We start from the raw sequence: 25,055 nt of genomic DNA, 5'->3' as shown, positions 1-25,055 counted from the left end.
AGACAGTATAATACACAATATCTGGCAACAATTGTGGCCAGGTGGCAGCACTTGTATTTAGTTGCAAAGATGGTGGATAAGTTGTTGTACAACACCGTTTTGTCACAAGCATTTTCTCCGTGTGGGAATTATCTTGTAGCAGGAAATATTTATGGCGATATTTCAGTCTACGAGTGCGTATTTTATATGTACATTAATATACTTTTGGTGTGATTCTTATAGTATGCTAAAATTGCGAGAAAAATAAATGTACCATCAGACAAAAGAAGTGTTATTTGCGTGTATGGATCTTTATTTAAATGGTCTCTCTTATCGCACAACACTTTAGCAACCTTGCGTTTGACATTACGAGAGAAAGCTTTTTAATTTTAGGATAAATACCTACATTGTTAGGTTAGGCTAGCTAGGTTATTAAAATTTCAGTAACCGCCAAACGTCTGAAATTCCTTTATTTTCCTCTTTTTCACATTGGTACTTAAGTATTCTGCATTCCTAAGGATTTTTGAAGGTGCCATTTCGTTTTTTTCACTTAAATCTCAATTTTCGACATATTGAGTAATTCTTGTTTGTTCGTTTTCGCTTGCGTTACACGCAATATGGCGGAGGAATCTTGACTAGCATTGTCCATGATCAGTGGTTATGCAGTGTTGCAACCTTCTTCATAGAAAAATACCTACTTTTGTGTTACCGATTTTGTATTTTTTTCCAGGTTCGAAAACTCCACGAACCATGCACGGATAGCCACACAAACCATGCAGGGCAAGGTTAGGTTAGGCAAACAGTTAAAATTGTCATGTTCTTGGAAAATAACAGTGTGGTTGGAAACACTGACCAGCCTTATCTTTCATATTCACTAATCTATAAAGAAAAGCCTTATTTCTGTATTTCTTATTCCCTAAAGGAATATGAATTATTTCATGACATTTATTCCTCCGTTATTTTTAACCCTAGACCATCATCATGTCCCCATATTACATTGTAACTAGTGCTACGTTAATTTTACGTACATAAAGAAGTTGATTTTCAACAGAACCTCTACATCATGAAAAAAAAAATGACTATTCTTTTTTAACATTATTTTGTTTATTTTCCTTACATTGGGGTTTTATTCTTCATTTTAAAATGTGTAAACTTGATTTTATTGAACATAGAATATGTTAAGACATTGTCTTCATTGACAAGCCTGTACGTACATTAAGAATGAAGGTGAAAAGTTCAAACAATGAAAAACAAACAATAATATATATAATACTTTAAGTAAGGAAGGGATGTACTCTTACAAGAAATGGTGCATGCTTCTAAACTTTTGTTTTTCAAGATATAACTATCAAAATTGAATTTACGAATGTCAAAATTAGATGAAAGATTTTTCTCGTTTTACTAGAGCTACATAAAATTAATGTAGGCTAGAGTCCAACGTAATGAATAAACTAAAGACGTTTAAAGCTTGCATCCTCCTTACCACAGTGCTGCCTCGCATCTGACAGAATGCCTAAGGCACTACTAGGTGGAGGGGTGAGTGTGTGCGAAGTGGGAGTTAGTGGAGGGATTTGAGCGCAAAGCATACGTAAATTTTACGTACGGTAGTGTTCTAGGGTTAAATGTACATTATATTTTCTCACTGCAGTAGAACAGATATAGGGGCTGTTGACCCACTGTATCCCCTCGAGAATTATGTTGAATTTCTGTTTAATCTACAAATTTCAATGTTTTACTTAATATAAAATTGGTTCCAGCGTTAGAAAAAAACAAAATCCTCTAGGCTCAAATCATTTTATGCTGCGTCAAGTGTGTTAAAAGTTAACAAGTGATTTTTAACCTAATCCTTTTAACAATCTTGACGCAGCATAAAATGATTTGTGCCTAGAGAAAAAATAACCTGAGGAAGGGGGCAGTTGAACCCGAAACATAGTTTCGAAAATCTCTACTCACTCACATAAGTAAAGCTATTTTATACAAATTTTGTATAGATTATATTATACAGTGAGTAACTCGCACAATACGTAAATATGTTATGTTCACAGCTTTTTGTTAATATAAACTGTTGCCGTATTCACACTAAAATGGCGAAAAAAACGCATCGAAAATAACTACCAGTACCAAACCTAGCAATCCTAACATAACCACGTAAAATATAGCTGCTGTTGTGAAATGTCGTTTTTGGTGCTATATTCACTTGTGTGAAGCCTTCGGGCTGTTCTGCTTAAGTTAACAGACGTACTTCATATACCATGCAAAATATTTCACTTTCTCAAGGGGGTACAGAGGGTCAAGGGCACCCAGATACAAATATATCATTCTACACATGAACTTTACATATTCATAATTTGTCCACTAAGTTCACGTGTATGCATTTTTTTTATATATATGAAAAGTTTTCAAAATTTGAAAACAAATAGAGCTTGTATATGTTAGTTCTCCATCAATATATCTCAATTTTTTAAAGGAGGATGAGGAAAGCATTGCAAATATTGAAAATGAGTGAGTTAATGTTTGAATCTGTCAGTTATAGGTCGTGGGAAGCATTATTTGTTGAGAAATTAAACAACAAATAATAGGCTACAGAAGTTTTTGTTCTAAATTTAGCTATAAGAAGTTTGATTTTGTCTTATACGTGGTGGAAAGAAAAAGAATGAGCAACCAAATTTCCAATTTCTAGATGCTAATATATCATTGTGCATGTACGTGTTCTACATTTTATGAATTTTCTGCTGGAGAAGCATAATGATTTTCCAGTCTTATAAATTACCTTCTATATGCTTTACAAGAAGTAGCCTTTGTCAACTGTTAACTGAAGTAACATTCAGTGATATGTGCAATTTTGAATTTTCTCTCTGTCAGAGTAAGAATGTCTTTATTTGTAAAATTACAATCATTACGTACAAAGTTACATTCCATCCATTTGAGTTTCTCTTTTTATGTGAAATATTGGTGCTCTACAAAAGAGCTTAGGTGAATAGGTTAGGCAAGTTCAATTAGAATGTGTCCACTTTCTTTTTCTGGTTTAGATGAAGAAATATCTTGCATGAACATGGTAGGCAGGTTTGGGTTAATTAATGCTAATAATTAATTCAGCATTATACATAACTATATATATATATATATATATATATATATATACATATACACACACACACATACATGTGAACTATAACATATCAAACTTGTCAAATCTTCTCAGATTGGGGACAGAATGACAGTTTTTTCAGTAAAAATACAAATGTATAGAATATGTAAAGGAAACATTTCTTAATTCTATGAAATTTAAGTTTAGGGCTGATAGCAATTTTCAACATGTTTTTCACTATTTGAGTGTGCGTACAACCATGTTTTACTAATAAAAAGCAACAAAAGTACTCAGGCCATATTTATGAGAAAATATAAGAAAGCTTTACTTTCACACACTTCTAGTTCTTGCATGGAAAGACTTTTAATGTATTTTTTTTTCTCCTTAAGCTTGCAGCATATCCTTTGTCCAGGAGATGGTTTGACGACTCCTTTGAGGAAGCCCATGTACACATTCCAGGTTTACGAAGATGCTCAAGTGTGTAGCATGGTGAGCACCGAAAACTTCCTAGTCATCGGAAGCATTGGTGAGATCAGCGGGTGGGACTGGAAGACTGTTGTTTCTAGCAAAAACCCCAAACAATCATGGACAATACAAATCCCAACAAATACGTAAGTTGTTTTTCCGGGGGTGATTTTTTTGTTAATCAATTTAGGATAGTTATTGTGAGCATCTTGTCTTGTATCAAAGAATCTAAAGATTACAATGTACAAAAGAATAATCTTACCGGGAGTTCCTTACAGAAATATAAATTACGAGCATTTGAAAAAAATAACTTAAGGATGGTTCAATCTGCAAAGTTATAAACACAGATTTACATAATCTACATGCACCCCATAAGAATGCAAGTCTTGTAGATACGAGGGTGAATCAAATATGAACGAGCCTTGATTGGCTAAGCGTCGGAATGGGTAGCAGGGTGTGATTGGGCATGTGCAGCTGGTAGGTGGGGCTGTCGTGAGTCAGGAACCAGAATCATCAAGTTCCTCACCCAGGAAAACGTCAAACCGGCCAAAATTTGCCGGAGACTGCAGGCCCAGTTTGGGAATGGTACCCTCTCGTGGGCAAGAGTGAAGGTGTGGTGTAAGGAATTCCATCAAGGCCATGAACGTGTTGCAAATGAAGTGCACCCCCTGTTGTCCTCGCAGCAGTGTGACGAATGACAACATGGCTCGTGTTCGTGAGCTTGTCGAACAGGATCGCCGAGTCACTGTGAAGTAAATTGCAGCAGAACTTGGTGTGAGCTATGGAAGTGTCCAATCAATCATGACAAAGCACTTGGGCTTCCGCAAAATCACAGCTCGGTGGGTTCCCAAGCTGCTGAATGTTGCTCAAAAAGATGACCGAGTTTGCATTGCTCGCCAGCTTCACACTCTTTTTGACGTGGAAGGTGAAGCGTTTTTGCATCGCATCGTTACCTGTGACGAGGCATGGGTGCATCATTACACCCCAGCATCCAAGCGTGCCAGCATGGAGTGGAGGAGGAAAGGCGAAGGAAACCCCGTGAAGGCCAAAGTTCGGTTGTCTGCGGGGAAGGTGTTGGCCACGGTGTTGTGGGACTGGAGGGGGATCCTACTGGTGGATTTCTTACACGAACGTCGGACCATCAATGCACCCTACTACTGCGACCTCCTGGATCAAGTTAAGGTGCAGTATCGACGCAAACGACGAGGCTGACCCATCCGCCAGGTCTTGTTCCTCCACGACAATGCCAGACCCCATACAGCAGGTGTTACGTGGCAGAAACTGGTGGAAATGCACTGGGAACCACTTCCGCATCCACCGTACAGCCCAGACCTTTCACCATGTGATTTTCACCTGTTCGGACCCCTCAAAGAAGCACTTTGGGGGCGAGCGATTTGCGACCAACGATCAGGTGGAAACCTTTGTGCGCAACTGGTTGGCTACCCACCCAGCTTCATTCTACGAGAACGGCATCGAGAACCTACCACAACGTTGGGAAATATGTATCACTAAGGGCAGAGACTATGTAGAAAAATAGGATGTGGAAATGTCTCTGTTTCCTTCAATAAATTTTGTTTTTCCGCACAAGTCTCGTTCATATTTGATTCACCCTCGTAAGCCCCAAATGACATTTTTCATTTCAAAAATAATAAGGCTATTGTAATAATCATTACTTGCATGTCTTTTTCCATATGAACAACTCTAAACGTACCTTTACCCACCTTGTATTTATTTAAGTAGATTATTAATAAAAATAATATTTTATATTATCGCTTGATGTTATTGTCAGTGTCCTTCCTTTTAATTCTGGTATCCTACAAAATATATGTGAGCAAAGCCTGCACCAACACCATTTTGGCACTTGCACTGGAATTTGAACCTGGGACCACTTGCACCAAAGACAAATGTGTCATCCATTCACCTACCAGTCCATATTTTTTTTTTCTTGAAATATTTATGTATAATTGGGAATTATGTAAATTTTGTGAGATCACCTCACTTTCTCTGCACTACATCACTTCTTTGTCACTGAATTGTCTATTGAAACATTTGAGAAAATGCTGTCTGTATGTTATATGCACGAGACTAATACTTAAAAACAACGCAAATTTTTGGAAAAGTTAAGGTTTTTTTTTTAATTATATTGCTGTGGAGCAAGGTTATGCACATGTTGTTATACAGTTTAAAATGGGATTCAAACCTCTTATTTTTTAGGTAACAATAATTAAGCACTGTTGTGTTGGGGAAATCACATTCAATGATGTCTAATCATCAATGCCTAACACAATTTCTGCAATATGTTAATAACACTGTAAGTTTATATTGTTCAACACATGAACCTGTCAAATTGACTGCTAGGTAATTAGTCATTAATTTTAGTTCCAGATTCTATCTAAATTTTATGTAGTCCCAATTAGCCTATCTGTTCAGGAAGTGGTGGTCCTTAATAATTAACTGCCAGACGAAAGATTTTGAATTTCATTTCAAAAGCTTGTCAGTGGTTACAGAGTTTTATGTAATGAACATCATGTTTACAATCATCTTTATGTACAGGTTAATATGCGTAGCTACACCAGGCTTGGGCAATGTGTTTACCCTGTGCACTTGCATCTCGAGGCCCTCTACCTCACTTCCTCCCTCTCAAGTGTTGCCAGTGTATTATCGGTAGAGCCACACATTCATGGTGAATAAAAGATCAAGATACGTTGCAAAAACCTAGGCACATTTCAGTATAAAATGTCAGTTTGGTGTTAAAATGATGCATAACAATTTGATTTTAAAACTACACTTATTACACAAAATAAACACTTGTCTTCTGATAGCACATTTATGTAGTTGTCAGAGTATTGAGCTAATTCTTGTGTAAAAAGAGTCAATTTTTGCATCTTAAATGTTTACAGCAGAATTAATCAATTTATCAAAAAATTAAAAGTTAGATGATGGTTTTTGAAATTGGCGAACAGTTTTCCACTGACTGTTGAGGAAACCACATCAAGAGCTTATGCTATTGTATTAAGTTACTTGACAGAAGAGTTGCAACATTTATGTTAACACATACTTTGTATTTACAATAGGAATTTCTTCAAAATGTGAATCAGCCCCCCCTTCCCTGCAGATGGCGCAGTAGTAGCGTCGTCGCCTTATAATCAAGGGGTCCCAGGTTCGATACCCGGTGGAGGCTCATAGTGGTTCGGATTCCACTTTAAACTGTAGGTCCAGTCCCGATTAGCTTTACTGTGCATAAAGTGTATTTAAAACAAAATTTAACAAACAAAATGTGATTGAATTTTTATTTTCTAGTGATTCCCTTAAGAAGCCAGAGGTAAATTCAATGTCCTTCGTAGAGAGTACTAAGCATCTTTACGCTGGATGTGGTGACAACAATGTATACGTGTTCAGTTTAGAAGATGGAAAACTAGTCCGATCTTTCAAAGGCCATGAAGATTACATTCACAGTATTCATAACTGGTTAGTATAAATTTCTGTATTAAGTACAGTGGAAGCCTGATTTTATGTTCCTGGATTTTACATTTTCAAGCATTATACATTCAAGCTTGATGGTCCCAACATAGCAAAACGTTATACAATTTTCCTCGACTTTACATTTTCCCGCATTTCAAGTTTTTTCAGCTCTGTTCCCTGAAAAACATAAAATTTAGGTTCCACTGTATAAACACTGATAAAATGAATAGGGCTAACATGCATCCTTTTTTCCCACCCAAACAGGTCCAACATTCTAGGAGTTATAACTTATCAAGGAAACAAGTCTTAATGGAGAAACAAAAATCAGAGGGCAATCTGAGGGGGAAAATGTTCCCTTGGAGAAGTATGCTTGAAATTAGTGGTTTACATACTTATCATCTTTGAAAGAAAAAAAAGTGGATCTATTTTTCAGTCTCCTGTCGTGAATTAAAAGTGCTTAGCTTCTGAAATTTTCTCCGCACTGTTTTCGAAATTTATTGCAAATGACAAGTTTCATTTTATAAATTGGGAACACATTCACTTTATGGAGAAATAGTATGTAGAATGAATGAATGAGTTAAAATTTTTGGGTGCGTCGACACGCATGGCCATTTTGCACCCTTCATGTATACAGGGAAATGGCCCCTTATCTAAAATTCTTACCTAAGAGTTAAGAAAGGGGTGTTAAAAGCCCCTTGGGAAAAGTTAAAATGTGCAAGGTTGTAAATAGAATACACTAAAAACTTCTTTACAGACACTGGAAGAGACAGCTCTTCTCAAAAAGCTAAGAAAGTTTGCTAAAACACTGTTGTCGTCTCCTTCGGTGTCTGAAAATATTGAACATTTTCAGTGCTAAGAAAAACTTTTTTGGAAATGCCCCAGATGGCTAGATTTTTCCCATGGTGACCCCATACTGCACATCCCTAGTTGAAAAACAGTGCTATTGATTAGAAGTTTGGAAATTTATTAAAGATTTAATTTTTTAATTAAAAATATGTCCTCATTGCTTGCAAATACATGGGTTGGAAATGTAATAGTGGCAACTATGAATTTACAAATGATACGAAAGAGATAACCTCTGTGAAACTTTTACAGTCCTTCGATGTAGTCACCAGCATTGTGTACAACCGTTGTCAACGATGTGGAAGTCTTAGTATTTTTGTAGCAGTGGCTGTCCTGGTGATGGTTCAAATGGAGCGGTCTATTGCCTGAAGAATCTCGGGAACAGTTCGGAAGCTTCATCTTAGGGATCAAATCAAGCATTGTCCTGCAAAATGATGGGAGGATTCAGCAGAACGTGTCCCCTCTTCTTTCGCAACGCAGGTTGCAGGTTATGTTCCAAAAATTAACAGTAATACATATATAATAAATATAATAAAATTTAACTTGTCTGTGGTAATACTGAGCATGGACGGTATGTTCCAGAGGTACTGCGAGAATCACCAGAACTTTCACGTTAGTGGGGTTCTGAGTCTTGACTACACAACTTTAGACCGCCAACTTCAATGATACTCCATTCCTCTCGCCACTGCGCATGGAAGGAAGAGTCAATTTACTTGGAGGACCTTAGGTATCAAACTAACATGTGGTATAAGTGAGAAGCACTGGTTCAGTTTCATGGTGTATATACAGCAGTGTTGCCACTATTATATTTCCAACTCACGTATTTGTTAGCAATGTATTTACTGTAAATATAATTGTCCCACATTTTCACTTACATTTTACATTTTGAGACAGTTTGTCCTACTTTTTGCTTAATAATCTGTAGCCCTAGAAATGAATGGTCAATTCTAGTGTTCTCACCTAGTATTATATAAACTGTTCCCGTTGCTGTCATTTAATGCATTGAAATTAAATAATGGCAATGTTTGAACTGGAGAATGAAGGAGGTGATGATGGGCCATTTGATCCACCTAGATGGCGGAAATTTAATTTTCTGCAGTGAGAAAATTTGTTCTCTCCCCTCAGATCAGCTAAATAACTTGTCGTAATCAAATCACTCTTTTAAATGAATCATTAAAAATATGTGAGAATATTGAACGTTTTAAATGTGGGTCGATCATGAGTATTATCCAGGTTGCATATCATGTATTTTGGTCAAAGATGGAAGCGGATTTCAAGAACTCAAGGGGGTCAACCAGCAAGTGGCTTTATCCTGAAAATATGAGAGTAAAATAGACCACAAGCTATAAGGAGTGAGAAGTCCACATAAAAAGGACCAGGACTGAGCACGCCCCTTAGAACCAATACCAATGTGTGAAAGTTGTAACAATTAAAAAGTTGTTCAAAATAATAATTCATATTATTGTGTAAGTATTATTCCACTCTCAATTATATGATCAGTTTGCCAGAGTTTTGCTTTAAAATATTCAGAATTTACATTAGGATATTAAAATGCATCTTTGGTAATCACAGAATGCATTTTTTTTCACAGTACTGTTGCAAAATAAATTAAAACTTTGAATTTTGAATAATTTTCAGGATGATTAGACTCTGAGAAAGTGTCACATGTCATTGCTGCAGACCCCACGAGACCAAAAAGGTATTAGCAAATAAATTCCAGTTGATACATTTGAATTGGCTCAGCCCTAAAAAGGACAGTTAGCGCCCACCTAGTATCGTATAAAGTGGGTACCTGAAGGAATCTGGAAGGTAAAGGAAGCCAGGGGCATGGTGCTGATCACATCACCCCCTATACGCCTTCATGGCATGGTGCAAAGCACAGGTAAAAAAAGTAAAGGTAAAGTGCTCCCCTGTGCATAGCACCATGCCATGAAGGCGTATAGGGGTGTGTGGGGGTAACGCCCCACACTTCCTTGATCTGGTCATGAGTGGGGGTGATGTGATCAGCATCACGCCCCTGACTGCCTTTAACCCCCAGGTACCCATGTTATGCGACGCTGGGTGGGCGCCGGGGCCGCTTTCATCGTTAGAAAAGTTTTTTGGATTTGAACCGGCCAGGGATCGAACCTGGAACCTCGGTAGTCAGACATTTTCCCGACAGCCACCGTGGCCACGGTGCAAAGCACAGGGGAGCACTTTACTTTTTTTTTTACCTACCTTGATACTGTGCATTATGTTCCATATTGTACTATATTCTGTTTTTTTCTTTTGCCAATAAGCTTTCTCTTCAGCATTTTCCTCCACTTAAATTCAATGTCTTCACATATGCTTGAGGTTTGCATTTTGAGAGAGGGCTAACTACCACTACATACTATCGTTATGAACTACAAAATTGACAGATGTTGTTTTAAGAAAAGCTTGTTGAGGTGACAAAAACATAAATCCATATCACTGAAGATTCTTTCACACTTGAATATTGGCACTGTATATCACTGTTTCTCAACCGCCATGCCACAGCCCAGTAGCAGGCCTTGGCATCAATTATACAGAGCAACAAAAGGTTCTTTCGTTTGGGTTTCCACTGTGATTACAGAAAATGCTATTGAGACACGGACGGTGATGGATCAAACAATCTAGCCAAGGTATGCTTTGCAAATATGCAGGTTGCCAGGCATCACCATGGTCAATTGAGTTTGCACAGCAATTTTCATTAACAAATATTTTAAGGTGGAAATATTACGATCAATTGGACTTTTCCACTGTCCGAAAAATAATGTGGCAATGAAAATCAGCACTTACCAAATTAATTATGATATTGACCAGAGGAAACTAATAGATTTTATTAGATCCACTTTTATATTGTCAACAAGCCTAGACATTCGAACTAATGATGTCTATGGTTATGCCATAATTTATTTATTAATGTCAAATTTCAAGGGTAAATTTTAATTCATGTATATTTTTTAAAAATTAAGAAGGTACTTACGAGTAAAATTATTGGGATTGGGGCATCAAAGTTTGAAAAATAAATTTACGGGCTGTGTGCTCACTGAGGTTGAGAACCAATGCTGTAGATACATTTTTAACATGTTTAGAAACTATTTTCCCATTCATATACTCATAATCTCTGTAATAGTTCTTTCTAGTGGTGCCTTACCCTTTTATTGTCAAGTATTAGGCATGATGTCTCTATTTCAGTGGTTCGTTGCTGGCCTCAGCTAGTGAAGATGGGACAGTTCGTCTTTGGGACACAAGGCAAGCAGCAGAGATGCATCTTATTCAGCCATATATGCAAGATAAGGTGGCGAGGCCTGAATTAGGAAAGTGGGTTGGTGCAGTGTCCTTCAATGATGATTGGATGGTAAGAAAAGTATTTAGAAATAGTTGTAAAATGTTGCACGAAACGTTTGGCAACAGCAGACAGCAAGGATAATTGTAGGCAAATTGTTCATCACTAATTTCATTCTTTTTTTTTTTTATTCAACTCCCTGTATTGTGTCAAACTAAAATTCTGTTGATGTATAGCATATGTTGTCCTCTGCTTATTGATTTTTTTTATTTCAATTCATTATCATCACTAGACACAGAATTTTAAAGGCAAACATTTTCCTCTAAAAATGACAAGCAAGGAAAATTATTGCCAAAAAAAGGACTATAGTTTTTTCCAGTCCACAAAAAATACTATTTTAAATGAAAGCACAATAGTATATACCATTCATATATAAAGAGGGATACATTAATGTATCCCTTTTTATACATTGTATTTCTGTGACCATGTTGCAGACTTGCAGGAATGATGAAAGGGAACAAACGTAACAAAATGAGATAGTGAGCCCTGGTCCGGAAATGCCCCAGTCAAAAGTTACAAGCCAAAACCTTCAAAGGGTAGGCAACCACGCACAATGCGGAGGGAAACCGTAAAGGATATCTGGGGAAGTGGAAAACAAACACAGAAGAATCACTGTAATGGCTCACCCCCGTGCCTAGATACAGGCATGACAGTGTTGCAATAAGCTCTGTCGCATCCACTCTAATATCCCAGGAGTCGTTCGGACCAGATCACAGGCTGCAAGGATTCTTACCAAGAGTTCCTCTACATTACTCACAGGTGTCTCGTAGACAACACTTTTGACATGACCCCTACAAAAAAAATAAAAAAATAAGTGTGGGCAGATGAGGTGAATGGGCAGGCCAAGCAACAGGTCTGCCTCTCCCTAACCACTGCTGTGGGAAGGTCTGTATCAGAATATCACGAGCACCAGCTGGGGCCCCATCATGCTGGAACCACATGCGTTGACGAACAAGAAGTGGGACATGTTCCAATAACTCTGGGACGATGTGTCTCAGAAACAGTGTACACTGGTCCAGTTAATCGTGGCGGTAAAAGATACGGACCTATTAAATGTTCGCATGTTTACAGCAAATCTGTCTTTGTGGCACGGACATTTTCATCGACCCATACATGGCTATTGCGACTATTCAGCATCCAGTCTCTCGTGCAACATGCCTCATCAGTGAAAAGCACACAGGTATGGAACTGGGGGCCGACCACACAGCGCTGCGGTAACCATTTACTAAACAAGACGTGGGGTGCGAAATCAGCTGGACCAAAGGAATGGCAATGCTGTGGATGGTAAGGGTGCAGCTGTTGCTCCCTCAGAACTTTCCAAACAGTACTATGGGCCAAACCAATTTCATATGCCACAGCCCATGTACTAATGGATGGTTGTCCTTCCACCCGATCCAGCACTGCTTCATCAAAGTTGCACTTGCCCAGTTTCCCGTAATTGTTGAAAAAGTCTGGGAAACATGGTGTGTCCTGGATGTCTGCAGCGTGGATACATGGTCCGATACAACCTTTCTATACTCCATTGCACTGATTGCAGCCGCGACACTCATGCTTCTAGGCTACACATGTTGAGTTTGACATTACGTCTTCTCCAGGGCATGCGCAGTGGATACTTTCCCCTTTCTTTTATGGTTTCCCTCTGCATTGTGCGTGGTTGCCTGCCCTTCGAAGGTTTTGGCTTGAAACTTTTAAACAGGACATTTCCGGACCAGGGTTCCCTATCTCATTTTATTGTGTTTGTTCCCTTCCATCATCCATGCAAGTCTGTAACACGGTCACAGAAACACATGGTATATGAATGGCATATATTGTGGGTTCATTGAAAGTAATATTTTTAGTTGTAAAAGGTAAAGTATAGTGAATAATCTTACCATCCGTTTCGATGAAATCTTCCTTGCAACAGGTTGCAGCATTCTATAGCTTGCTGCCACTTGTACGTGACTTTGCCATTTCACAGACACTCAATACTGACGTTACTGTCACACAGTTAAGTTAAAACTATTCTGAATAAAACTTCACAATAAAAGTCCAAATCTAACAGATAAGTACACTTTGATTCCAATGGGTGTGCCGCTTACAATGCATTTGTTGCTGCGTAAGCCCAGATCGCATTGTTTCAACAATCGCTGCAATGTACTCCCAACAATTACCGTATTTACTCATGTATAATGCGCACTTTTTTCCAAAAAATTTGCCCCCAAAAACTGTGGTGCATATTATGCACAGGATAATTCAGACAGCCAACATGAAACCGTACAGGGTCATTCCATGATTTTGGGACACTTGGTTTGACTTTTCATGTTTACGAAACCCTATCATGTTGTATATCGTTGTAAAAAGCTTAAATCCTGCAGTTTCTGAATATGGAAACAGTATTCCATTCAAGATAGCGACACTAATGTGAAACTGAGTTGAAATAAGTTCATCACAAAATGAAGGAATATTCTGATTTTTATGGTACTTTGGATGAAGGAAAAAGATAATAAAAATTAAAATGTATTAGTGGCCAAATAATATGACATACATGGAGTGTGTAAATTCCTTAACCTTTTGGAACCCAAGGTCATTTTCACATGTAACTCCCCTTGGTGCCCAATCCGATTTTGAGCAAAATCCAGAGTTTCAATTAAATGAGTGTAGATCGGAGACTAATTGCCCTAGAGAGATGAGTGATATACCGTTGTACGCGGAATGAACCAGAGATTCAGACTATATGAAATTTATGCAAATTCAGCGTATATGTGGTGGTGGGGAGGGGGCTAACTCTCAAAATTCCAAAATTTCGTGGAAAAAATTTGGTTCCCCCACCCTCCCCTCAAGAAAAAAGTACATGACAGTGTCGACATGCACATGGAAATGATCGCTGACATGTAAGGAACACAAAAATATTTGCATTATTATCATATGACCAATGTAACTTGAGTTATACCCCCAAAAGGAATGGTCGGCACGCCACTGATTCAAGCTTCAAAATGCAGAGTTACATTGAAATGACTATAGCTCATAAACTAAATGCCCTAGAGATATGAAAGATACCGTTGTACACAGAATGAATCACAGATTCAGACGATATATAATTTATGCACATTCGGCATACATATGGAGGGGGAAAGGGGGTAAATGCCCGAAAAAAATATCAAAATGCAAAATTTATGCAAATTTGGCGTATATATGGAGGGGGAAGGGAGTAAACCACCAAAAATTATTTTAAAAATTTGTCACTTCACCCAAAAAATGTCCTCTCACTTGGGCACAAAACGACGACACCTACGCAACATTCACGGACGAAAAGCTAGAACGCAGTGAAAAATGATCGCCAATTCTTGCAGCTGCTTGAAATTCTATTTTTAGACAATGCAGGGTAACCTCTGTTGCAACTTGTGGACACTTGTGCTAAAAAAACAAAGGTTTCCTTCAGCACGCTTCGAAATTCCATTCTCACAACGCAGATTCAACAACCAGTCTTCCCCCTGCTTGCGCCCTCACGGAAAACTTTCATTTTGACATCGGATACTGATAAACAAGCTTCCTTCGAATGCAGTTCACAGGAGGGAGTGAAAAAAAAAAAAAAGCATTGCTTTAGAACAACAAAGCCGGTCTTCATTTGTTGGCAAAAATTTGACCTTGAAAAGAGACACAAAAGAGAAAGCCCTTTTCCCTGCCTTTTCCCCTCCATTTTCATGAAGACAAAAAAAATGCAAAAAATAGAAAAGTTATAACGTAAAAACTACGACCTTGACACAGCATCTCGGTCGAGATGCTTGGGACCGTGAAGGTTACATTTGGGTATCTCGATCGAGATGCTTGGGACACAAGAGGTTAATGGAAGAAATCTTGTGCTGGTAACTCAGGGTTGCTACGCGACTGGAAAACCTGGAAAACAGGGAAAAGTCAGGGAATTTGGTTGGTCAGGGAAAAGTCAGGGAATAGTCAGGGAATTTTGCATATTTTCTGGAATTTACGTGCATTTTCGAGTTGCAGGAGAACCAGTTACAAAATGAACAAACGGTTCATTTCCACTTCCGAATTCGGTTCTTGTGATTCCCGTCCCCCCCAAAAGATTCAGTTCAGAAACTTGTTCCTCTCGTCATTATGACTTCTAGTCTGTTATGTACAAAATTATGGTTCCTTCGCATTTTAATTCTATATTTATTCACTCTCAGATCTAGGTTCTTGGATCCGTTCATTTTGCGACTCGTTCTTGTGAACCTGTTCAAACCGGAATTTGGAGAGGCGTGAGATTTTTCATTGATTTCAAAAAAGCATATGATTCGGTCAAAAGATATAAATTATATAATATATTAGTAGAGTTTGGGATACCTAAGAAGCTTGTTAGTATGATAAAAATATGCACCAGTGAAACAGAAAGTAAAATTCGTGTGGGTATTAATATGTCTGACAAATTTACAATTCATGATGGTTTACAACAAGGAGATGCATTACCTCCATTGCTCTTTAATTTTGCCTTAGAATATGCTGTTAGGAAGGTAAAAGGAACTAAAGAAGGACTAAAATTAAATGGTGTGACTCAGTTGTTAGCATATGCAGATGATGTAGACTTACTGGGGGATGATGTGAATACAATTAAGAATAATGCTAAAATATTTTTCAAAACTGCTAAAGAGATAGGTTTGAAAGTTAACAAAGAGAAAACTAAATATAAGCTTACAGGTCGAAACCAAATGTTAGGTAATAATCAAAATCTAATTATTGATAACAACTCGTTTGAACCAGTTTCCAAATTCAAATTCTTAGGAGTAATATTAACAAATGAAAATTATATTAAAGAGGAAATAAAAAGTAGGCTTAATTCAGGAAATGCATGTTACTTCTCTCTTCATAAACTTTTGTCTTCTCGTTTAATATCTAAGAAACTAAAAGTTAAAATATACAAAACAGTAATTTTGCCCGTAGTATTATATGGATGTGAAACTTGGTCCCTTACATTGAAAGAGGAACATAAATTGAGAGTATTTGAAAATAAGATCCTTAGGAAAATATTTGGACCTAAAAGGGATGAGGAGACAGGTGAGTGGAGAAGGTTACATAATTTAGAACTACATAATTTGTATTCATGTCCAGATATTATTAGAACAATTAAATCAAGAAGACTTAGGTGGGCAGGCCATGTGGCACGAATGGGAGAGGAAAGAGGAGTTTACAGGATTCTTGTTGGGAAACCTGATGGTAAGAGACCTGTAGGAAGGCCAAGACGAAGATGGAGGGACAACGTTGAGATGGACCTAAGGGAAATCGGTAGGGATGGAAAAGAGTATATAGATCTTGCTCAAGATAGGGACAGATGGAAGGCCTGTGTTGCTGCAGCCATGAACCTTCTGGTTTAAGAAGGCTAGAGAGTTAGTTAGTTAGTGAGATTTTTCCTTAGAGAACAAGCTACTCAACACGAAACCTACGCACCAGCCATCCTCAGAATTTCTTGCGGAAAAAATGTTGCTTTAGCTTTGTGCGTGGTGAGGAAATTTTCTTTCTTCAAGAACACACCTGTTCGGAACCCGTTCTCTTTTGATACATGAGGCGGAGCAGGTTGGTGTTCGGACAGTTCATTGGTTTTGGATCTGCAATAAAGCTTGAAGAGCAGAATTTCACGGAACTGGCTGTGATTGACGTCACACTGAACGGGTGCGGATGCCGAGTAAAAACAAAGGGACTCACTACTTCTTGCCCTCCGTGAACCCGTTCTGTGAATTTGAGTCCTTCGTTTGCGACCCGTTCAGAAGAAACGTGATCAACTAGTTCATTTGCTCGTTGTCGTAGTTTTTACATTGCAGAGATGTGTTACACCCGAGAAATTAGTGACTTTATGCAGTATCAGTGACGTCATAATTCGAATATGCACGTGTTTTGTGCATGTAGAACGAATTTATTTTTAAAAAACTGGTGCGAAATAGAGGAATTAAACGTACGCTGGTCACACATCGTTGTTAGGTCAGGAATGTTGGTTTCATGCCGATAGTAATTTTACGTATTTTTTGCGTGTAGAATGAAATTATGCTGAAAAGTGGTGAAAATGAGCCCAAGTTCCTTTTCTTTTATTACGATTTCATCATGCTACAAATGCAGCTTTTACATGGTTCGATTTCGATTTATGTCTGTTAACACATACTGCAGAGTTTTAGCGATTACTTAAGATTTTGTGAATATATGCTTTTGTGGTTAGGTTATGAATGTCAGGTTTGGTTGTCTTAGAATTAAAATAAAGACCCTGAATGCACTCTACTAAGGTTCCGATTTATTTCTACATTCATTCCGACTAGTTTACGATACATACTGTCGCTTGTCAACCGGAGAATACCTTGTCCGTGGGAAGCGTGTATGATTGCGTAAGGTAATTTTGAAGGTTTTTTTCAACATAAATAACTTTTTTCGAATCCAAACAGTGCTCATTATTATAAGGAAGGTTCAGATTTCGTGTCACAATGATCGCCAAAATTCTGTGATAATTAGTCTTCCTGCTAGGAAAATTTGAAAAAAAAAGTCATAAAACATTCGGGACTGTTACCTTTTAAAAGACAGATTTCGATGTTTTCCGTAATATAAAATTGGTTCCAGGATGTGGAAAACTCAAATAATGGAGATATTTGATTCCAAAGTATGGCCCGTGTATATATATTTTTTAGATGTATGGTTGGTCACCGGCCCCATTCAAGTTCTGAATTTCCGCAATATGTAGCCTACTATTATCAATAAATTAAAAAATATAATCATTAAACTTATTGCATATTTTCTAAAGGTACATGATCTAATTTTCTGTTGTTCTCATTTGTATTGATATAGGCTAATTGAGGTTGTATACAGGTTACATTGTAAAGCTTTGATATATATATGCCACATTTTTTTATTGATTTTTTTACACCCCCTTAATTGTAATGACTTAGTGAAAATTGGGATGTACAATGGTTATTTATTTTTTCATTGAATGGCATTATATTAATCACTTGGTAAATTTTCAGCTAATAACTGTGTATATTCATATTCATAATAATTAACGTGCCTGCATATTTAATTGAAAAACGTGAGGTTCAAAAGCAAAAATCATGACGACAAACATGTCTGGAAAAATTTTATTTCTGGTCTGGAAAACCTGGAAAAGTCAGGGAATTTCATAATCAAAAAATCGTAGCTACCCTGTAACTGCTATTTGGAAGGTCCTTGCCTTGTATAAATGTTACATTAATCACGCAAAAAGAAAAAGTATATATTTTGAAGTTCTTTTAAAAAAAAGTATTAAAAAGGAATGAACGAAAACATATATAAAAATTTGAAGGCCATTTCACACGATTTTTCACTTTTTAATGTAATGTTCTGCAACACCAAGAAAAGCAGTGCAACTCTGGCAAAATTCGAGCATACACCTTCAGTGACATGGGATGCATATTAGCTGTATTTGTTGGGCGAGAAATAATAGAAAATAACTTCCTGAGTACTGCAAATCCATAACATAATTTTGATTTCACTTTCTACTATTACAGAATAAATAAGATGGTTAAAGATTGAAAGCTTTGGGATGCTAAACACAATGGAGGGAGAGTGGGAGGTGGCATGGGTTGCAGACTTATTGTTTACACAAGAGGATATTTTCCTCTTGGTCCACATACCAACAGGTGACTCATTGAATAGGTGTGATGTCATTCGCTCTTGATCAGCATAACAACGCTTTACAACCTACAACTAAAGACATTTCTTGAAATTCGATTGTACTGCGCATTATATAAGATATATAATTTTTTGTCACCTTTACTCATCAAAAACCAGGATGTGCATTAGGGTGTATCGAAAAAAAACTTTTTTTCGAAATATTAAGATGGCTAGTGCGGAAAAGTGGCCATTTGTGACCAAAAAGATGTCTGATTTTTTTCAGATTTTTTGGAGGTCGTTTAGGTGGCGCTCATCGACCTTGAAGTTTTGATAGTGATTTGGTTATGCAACATGCACAACAATTTCACAAAAATGTCATTATTTGGCTATTTCATGTCTTTTTTCTGCATTATGGTCGTTTATTGTTTTGTTTATGGCAAATATGCTACATTCGTGCCTCAGGGGCGGTTTCCTATGCTGTTTACGTATGCTTTTGGTCAAAAATTGTCAATTTTAGGCTAAAAATTCAATTTTTTCTATTGATGGTTTCCAATTGGTTTCGACTTTGTGTTTTATTCGAAAGTTTTCCGATATAAAAGACTAAATAAAATATTTTGGCTTTCTAATTGCTAACAGTTCCTCAATTACTGTCCAGCGCTTCGCTTATTTTCATAGCTTATTATGCTTCGAAAATAACCCAGATCTCACCACGAGGAGGTGGCTGGACTACGAGCTCCACCCACCCACCCACCTAAATTATGTTGGCAAACCTAATTTTACTAAGGGGCAGGCCACGATTTTCTTCTACTTTTCTCCTTTAACTTTATAGTCACTTTTTGTTTGAAATGTCGGCATATGTTCTCTAGATTATCAATTTCGCTTTGATGTAGCCATCACGTGCGCTGGCACCGAAAACGGAAGAAGCAGCCTCTGTGATGATTTTCACACACTCCTTGTGTGTGGCAGGGAAAGTCTTGAATATCCGACATTTTTTGTTTTTAATGTAGTCATCTACTTCTTCATTTCTAATATTGTTGGTCAACGGAGGCTCGTGGAGGGAGCATGAAGCCCAATCAACCATGTCATAGTATTGGTCTGCATTAAAATTGATGGTTGGTAAAACAAAAGTGCGAATTTTTTTGCCTTTTTTCAATCCTCTTGCTTTCTTAATTCTTTGCCAACCAAGACTTCTTATTTCTGGGTTTTGGCCCGTTATTAAAGCCAGCAGGAGATTTTCAGGATGGGCAAAGAATGCATTTTGTTGAATGACCCTATCAATCAGATCTCTCAAGTGGTGTGGGAGAAATCTGGACAAATGGATCAAATTCCAGAGGTGTCACATACTACATAATGAAGGTGTACGCACCGGTGTGGTTTGGGATCAAGAAGGAACCATCGATAACTGACGGAGCCCAAAATGAAGAAGTAGATGACTACATTAAAAACAAAAAAATGTCAGAAATTCAAGACTTTTCCTGCCACACACAAGGAGTGGAGCGACTTGTGAAAATCATCACAGAGGCCAGCACACGTGATGGCTACATCAAAGCGAAATTGATAATCTAGAGAAAATATGCAGACATTTCGAACAAAAAGTGACTATAAAGTTAAAGGAGAAAAGTAGAAGAAAATCTTGGCGTGCCCCTTAGTAAAATTATGTTTGCCAACATAATTTAGGTGGGTGGGTGGATGGAGGTCACAGTCCAGCCACCTCCTTGTGGTGAGCTCTGGGGCCCGACCCTGTGGTCGAGTGGTTAGCACATTGCACTGCGACGCCAAGGGTCCCGGGTTTGAATCCCGGTCGGGCTTGGTTGTTTGTGAATATCCATTCATCAATTTCATCATTTCATCACTCATCCCCATCTTCGCAAATTAGCCAAGGGGCACAAAATGCGAAGTAAAATAAACTAAATCAATCAATCAATCGTGGTGAGCTCTGGGTTATTTTCAAAGCATAATAAGCTATGGAAATAAGCGAAGCGCTGGACAGTAATTGAGAGACTGTTAGCAATTAGAAAGCCAAAATATTTTATTTAGTCTTTTATATCGGAAAACTTTCGAATAAAACACGAAGTCGAAACCAATTGGAAACCATCAATAGAAAAAATTGAATTTTTAGCCTCAAATTGACAATTTTTGACCAAAAGCATACGTAAACAGCATAGGAAACCACCCCTGAGGCACGAATGTAGCATATTTGCCATAAACAAAACAATAAACTACCATAATGCAGAAAAAAAGACATGAAATAGCCAAATAATGACATTTTTGTGAAATTGTTGTGCATGTTGCATAACCAAATCACTATCAAAACTTCAAGGTCGATGCACGCCACCTAAACGACCTCCAAAAAATCTGAAAAAAATCAGACGTCTTTTGGTCACAAATGGCCACTTTTCCGCACTAGCCATCTTAACATTTCGAAAAAAAGTTTTTTTCGATACTCCCTAATGTGCATTATACACGCGTATATACGGTATTTTGTTGAGGTTGGAACTTAGTTTCTGATGTTAACACAAAATCGTATGAGGTTAAGATAGTAAAGTGTGACTCAATTTATAACTAGGGAATCTTAGAGTCGAAAGGAATGTAAATAATTATGCAATGCGAGAGGTTTCATTTTATAATGTTGAATTGCCTTATTTGTCAAGGAGAAGAAAGAAGAGGATAACAGAGCTGATTTCTCTCCACACTTACCTAGATCCGACCGAGATGTTATTTATCCATGTACTGTCCTTAGTTCGAGGTGCAACCTACTGAGGTGTCTCATTCCTCGAACTATTACGATCCCACACTCACTTATATCTTAGGAATTCTTAATGCCAACTGAGACTGAGTTTGACCTTGCAGGATGTTTTATACTCATTCCATAACCTTTGTTCTTACTTCTCGATACAGTAGAACCCCGATTTTACATTGTCCTGCATTTTAAGTTATTTCACCTTGGTTCCATAAAAAACAAAATCGAGGTTTCACTGTACTATCTTCTTAACTAACCTGCTACTGTTGTATAAGTTAAGAGCTCCAAACCCAAGTTTTTTGAGGTATTACACTCAAATCACTATTAACTTTCACATTGCTTTATGGGATCTTGATTGGGTATAATTTGTACCGACTTCCGCTGATTTGTTTTTAAACAATTCCACAAGCTGATACAACATTAGTAGGTGGTGAGGCAGGAAATTTTCTGATTCTTTCTAATGCTGATATTGATTGATTCTGGGCTATGATTTTTAGATAGAAACATGCTACAAAGGTTCTATTTGCAAATTATAAGTAACCTTAGGTATTTAATTATACTGGTGGAGAAACAGGTTTCACATATTGACAAGAAAGTATCAGATTTGAAATCATTACAAGAAAACAGCTTGCAAACCACATTTGTTAGATTTTTTCCCCTTTTCAGTACAGCATACACTGTACTGCATGTATTGCAAAAATTATATCTCCAGTATGATTGATATTTGAAAATAAGAATTGGAGATTGAAGGTTGGGATCAGTTTAAATTTCAGAATTTTACTGATTTCGATACTGGCTCTAATACACTATTTTCATCCAACATTCATACACCATGATTTAAATTTGCTACATCCTTACATGACCTAATTTTTTTACAGTAGTCCCTTAAAAAAAATTAACATCTGTAGCATACTCATTGTCTTTTAAGTATAGTCTACAAATAAGTCCAAGTCCGTTGTTATAGGACAAATCATGGCTGCAAAGCTTAATATATGTCTGTTGTTTCCAGATATGTGGAGGTGGACCAAGACTTTCCCTCTGGTACATGCATTCGATGACAGTGAGCAATGTGTTTCCACTTGAAGACACGGGGATTCATGTTGCCACGTTCTATGACGATCGCATTATAGCAGGTGGTGCTCTTCCACACCTTTACCACTTCAGCTACAGTGGCGATGTTTATGCTCAAGTTCCGTCATCATCTACATGTTTATATTCAGTTGTCTGCCAAGAGACCCCACACAAGGTATTAAACTGTTTTTTTTTTTATTTCTCAATGACCAAAATAATTATTACTAATTTGTAGTGAATTAATGATCAAAATTTCAAGAATACCACATTTTGGATCCAAAAGCAGTACGGTATTGTGTTTTTATGCAGTTATCTTATCAGCCAATATAGACATATCAGTTTATTGCTAAACGTGGGAGTAATTGTACCAATCCAATATAATTCATATACCCTGGATTTGTAGCCAACCTCTGGGGCAGATTGATTATTACAGCATGCTATGATACCAGTAGTCCCAGGTTGTTTGTTTAATCCTGTCATGGGTGTTCTCTGTTCATGAATATTGTCTAATCACTAGGGGCATGCATATTTCGTTTTTGACGAAAACACGAAATGTGAAATAACAGATTGTAATGTTAATTTTTCATGTTTCTGAAAGGTGCGAATTTCATTTTCCTACCCTGTTTTGTCACGAAATAAAGGCTAAAATTGGTAAACGTAAGTGCCACAAGAATTCAAGCACAGTTTTCCACGTTAAACTGTGAAATGTGCCATGCTTTATAATGTGGTAAACGTGAAATGTGGCTGGTAGCCCTCTAAGTAGTTCAAAGGGCATGTAAAGAGGTCATTAGTGTGAACGGGCTGATGTGCGGAACGATGCGATTTTCAAACACTTTCGCTTTTGGCACTTACAACGTTTACCACTTTTAGTCCTCAAATATTGAGAAATGAACTGCAAAATGCGAAATAGACTCTTAAACACGAAACTTAGAGTTTATTTACCGACATGACACTTTCTGAAGACAGAATTATCCTGCGAATTAAGCAAGTCACGGAAAATTTATTAATGCTGCTGTAAATATTTGAGAAGAAAAAATGGACGCCTTTATACAGAAATAAATGTAATATTCTGGTAATGACATAAATGTGCTTTAAGAAGGGTTATGTTTTATTTTTTGTAGTAAATGCAGTTTTTAAATCAAATTTGGGATTATATTCACATTTTTTAAAACCAAAATGTCATTTTATATACCACTTCTACTGCTAAACAGGGAAATTTTATTTTATTTATCGCTTTTCAACCCGAAATTGACTCAGTTTTTGTGATATTTTGCTTTTTTATTAACCAAAAATCACTCATTCTTATCGGTGCAATTAGCCAAAAGTAACAGAAAAGCAAAGTAAAAAAAACCAAATCAATCAAAAACCTGAGTTTGTAAAGTAATTATAGTATTTTTTTATAAGGCAAAACTCTTGTAGTTATCGTACATATGTTAATTAAAGATGTATTTCTATTTTCGCTTTTCTGCCACTTTTGTTGTATCCTGATGTATGGATGTCCTCAGGATTCTTTCTAGGGAGGGGCAAGGAAGGTATTTTTTCCGGAGGGGGGGGAGGCAAGCAAGGCACATTTTCCCCAAAAATAGTATTGTTCCCTAAACAAACTTTGCTTAAATTTGAATTTATTGTGTTCATGCAATAATTAACACATATTATTGTGGCTAAAATGAAATTATATGTGTGAAATACATAATTTTTGGTTCAATTTCATTTTCCAGGGGGGGGCACGCCCCCCACCCCCCACCCTTTCCGAACGCCCAAGTCCTGATGATGAGCGATGATTAGATGAAATTGGTGAAAAGACACCCAGAAAGAACACCTATGGCCAGGCTGGAACACAAACTTGGGAACTTTGGTGGCAAGATCAAAGGTTGACCATCCCTAATATAAAATTACATTTCAGTATTACGACAAAATAGAATCTGTAACAATTTAAACTGCACATGTCACACAATATTAAAATTTCTTTCACGTGGGGGATGGGTGAAACGATAGTGCCAAAATTCATATTTTGGAATCTAGTGAACAAATGCTACCAATTGGGCAACATTTGTCACCTTAAAGTTAACAAAATACACACACTTGTATACTGCAGACAGATGTCTAAGGGGATGTTTTTTTTGTGTTTTTTTGTATGTTAGTACAAAATCTCATGACTGTACTGATTTGAGTAAACGTTTTATTGTAATTCTTATTTCTTTCTGCAGGTTCTCTGCATGGCAGGCTCCAGCTCAAAAATAGATCTCTGCACAAATTTCAACTACAGAGACCAAATACTTTCCTTTGCTTGAGTGTAGTGTATAAGTTTCCTGTGAAATGTGTGTATGAGGTGTGTGCTGTGCAACTGTTCCTGTAATAAACAAATGTTTATGGCTATTTGGAAGTTTGTATCTGTTTTGTAATACCTTTCCTACTATGCAAACAGTAGTATACCTCTGGTTGTCATTTTAAATGTAATAAGG

The 25,055-nt window shown here is 37.2% G+C and overlaps 1 protein-coding gene across 2 annotated transcripts; it reads left to right on the top strand.

Annotated features, from left to right (window-relative positions):
- The first annotated feature begins 61 nt into the window (after nucleotides 1-61).
- On the top strand, nucleotides 62-24,976 carry thoc6 (THO complex subunit 6). 2 transcript variants are annotated; one of them, XM_083128347.1, is made up of 6 exons: nucleotides 62-173; nucleotides 3,457-3,678; nucleotides 6,833-7,000; nucleotides 11,036-11,198; nucleotides 22,532-22,768; nucleotides 24,801-24,976. In XM_083128347.1, the coding sequence occupies exons 1-6, from the start codon at nucleotides 70-72 to the stop codon at nucleotides 24,882-24,884; spliced, it is 978 nt and encodes a 325-aa protein (XP_082984473.1). In that variant the 5' UTR covers nucleotides 62-69; the 3' UTR covers nucleotides 24,885-24,976. The 2 variants fall into 2 exon arrangements, with proteins under 2 accessions (XP_082984473.1, XP_082984474.1); XM_083128348.1 differs by lacking the exon at nucleotides 62-173 and adding an exon at nucleotides 327-393.
- Nucleotides 24,977-25,055: the final 79 nt, after the last annotated feature.

Source organism: Lepisma saccharinum, chromosome 9 (genome assembly GCF_977018435.1).
Source record: "Lepisma saccharinum chromosome 9, izLepSacc3.1, whole genome shotgun sequence".
Taxonomy (NCBI): domain Eukaryota; kingdom Metazoa; phylum Arthropoda; class Insecta; order Zygentoma; family Lepismatidae; genus Lepisma; species Lepisma saccharinum.
This window is presented reverse-complemented; position numbering and strand designations above follow the sequence as displayed.